The following is a 1,955-nucleotide window of genomic DNA, read 5'->3' as shown; positions in this document are numbered from 1 at the left end:
GTAAGCATTGGCGATAGAAAGCTGATTAATAGACTATCGGTCGGTAAACGTCGGAGACCAAATGCCGAGTAATAGGCTATCGGTCGGTAAAGTGTTAATACACAAAACCTACCACGTCAAATGACCATTTTCAAATTTGTGTATACACTTCTTAAATGCTATTGGGTTGTCCGGAAAGTTCATGCCTATTTTTAAGAAAAATTCAAAGGCATATTTGAATATTGATGGATATTTATTGAATTATACATGTACCATTTTGTTCCACAACCTTTGCACCTTTTAAGGAATGTACACATGATATTTGTTTTCAACCATTCCGACATATTCAGACCTGTACCGCCTACTAAAAATCGGCATGGACTTTCCAGACAGCCCAATATATATAAATTGTATACAATTGTCTCTATAAGAATTACGCTTCGTGTGAACCGCGAATATTAACAACCAACCATTTGCTCGTGCAACTGCTGGTACTCGTCTCTCTCCAGCAGCTCCAGAGGTATCTCCTTGAAGCTGGTGATGGTGCAAAACACGCAGATGATGAAGATGATGGTAATTAAAGTGAACGTCGCGTGGAGATGTCCGCCCAGCATGACTCCTATCGCCGTGGCGTCCCAGTTAATACCGCCCAATCCGTATCCCATGAAGCCTCCTAAGCCCGCCATTATAGTGAACGTGCTCAGACCCTTGGCGTGGTCCTCTGCGAATACAACGAGTGTCCTGATATTATTTCTCCACGAGGATCCCGCCGGCTGGCACTGATCCGATTAGAATTAAGTGAAATGTAAGAACATGAACAAATTGGAGCGCAAATCTTTGTTTGCCGGGAGGATCGAACGAGGGAGGGCGCAACCTTTACTGCTACGTTTAATGATCTGTTTGTCTTCTCTGGAAAACTCGAGGAGTATTAGAGTTGTATTAGATAGATATACAGGGTGTCCCAAAAATGTTGGTGGTTCGGGAGGTGATTTGAAACAACTTTTTCCTTAGCGAAAATATTGTCCGAGGCTTCATTAGGGTGATACCAACAGAAAACCCCCCGACCAATCAGAGCGCGGAGCCTACGTCACTGCGGACGCTCCATCGGCGTACCCGCGCTCTGATTGGTCGGGGGGTTTTCTGTTAATATCTCCTTAACGAAGCCTCGGACAACATTTTCGCTAAGGAAAACATTGTTTCAAATCACCAGCCCTTTCAAGGACCTCCGAAATTTTTGGGATACCCTGAATATTTATTCCAGCTTTCTAACCAAGAAATGGACTTGGTTATCTTCTAACCATTTTCGCCCTCTCTCATTCCATCACACTCGTGCCTTACATACTAAAATGCTAATCGTGCCTTAAAATACTAATCCTAAAATTATCCTTAATAAATAATCCTTAACCTACTAATGCTACATGCTACAAAATCCTTAAACCTAACCTGTAACCTTATCTTTGGTCTCCTGCTATTTTGTTCTATTGCTATTTTTTCTTTCCGCCCCTTTGCAAGGAGTTCTGTTATAGTCGATAGTTTCTTGATCAAGACGTAAGTTCATTTACTTGCCAGGTGTAGTGACGTCGAGTAAGTAAGCCCTAGCTGGGCTCTGACAAGCGTCAGCGTCGAAGTCAAGAAGAACCGTGCCCAAAATCGTGAAGAAGATCCCCCAAGAGTGGGATGGTGGCTTCACCGACTCCTCCTTCCCTTGTTTGGCCGTGGTTCGATGACCAAGTGGAACTGTATAGTTGGCCCCATGGGAGGGCGTGTCGCCGAAAGCGTAACCCATGTCCTCTCCATTTGGGACCAATATCAACCCTACGCCGTAAGTATTATATTAAAAATACAGTCAATCCCATAAATACCCTCTGTATTTGCTAAAGAAATCTGTCTAATTTAAATGCACCGGGGCTGCTCCACCCGCAGCGGGGTTTTCTATTAATATCTCTTTAACGAAGCCTCGGACGACATTTTCGCTA

General features: G+C 43.6%; 1 protein-coding gene across 7 annotated transcripts in view; it reads right to left on the bottom strand.

The window, feature by feature from the left end:
* The window catches only part of LOC128879650 (proton-associated sugar transporter A), an 8,027-nt gene that overhangs the window by 3,651 nt on the left and 2,421 nt on the right, over positions 1–1,955 (bottom strand). For all 7 annotated transcript variants that reach the window (XM_054128986.1, XM_054128985.1, XM_054128989.1 and 4 more), the window contains exons 4-5: positions 1,546–1,794; positions 450–700 (exon numbers count right to left, since the gene is read on the bottom strand). In XM_054128986.1, coding sequence (XP_053984961.1) covers positions 450–700; positions 1,546–1,794 — 500 coding nt within the window. The remainder of the gene's footprint in view (positions 1–449; positions 701–1,545; positions 1,795–1,955) is intronic.

The sequence above is a fragment of the Hylaeus volcanicus genome, chromosome 7, assembly GCF_026283585.1.
Source record: "Hylaeus volcanicus isolate JK05 chromosome 7, UHH_iyHylVolc1.0_haploid, whole genome shotgun sequence".
In the NCBI taxonomy this organism is placed as follows: Eukaryota; Metazoa; Arthropoda; class Insecta; order Hymenoptera; family Colletidae; genus Hylaeus; species Hylaeus volcanicus.
Note: the sequence above shows the minus strand (reverse complement) of the source record. Positions and strands in the feature narration are given on the sequence as shown.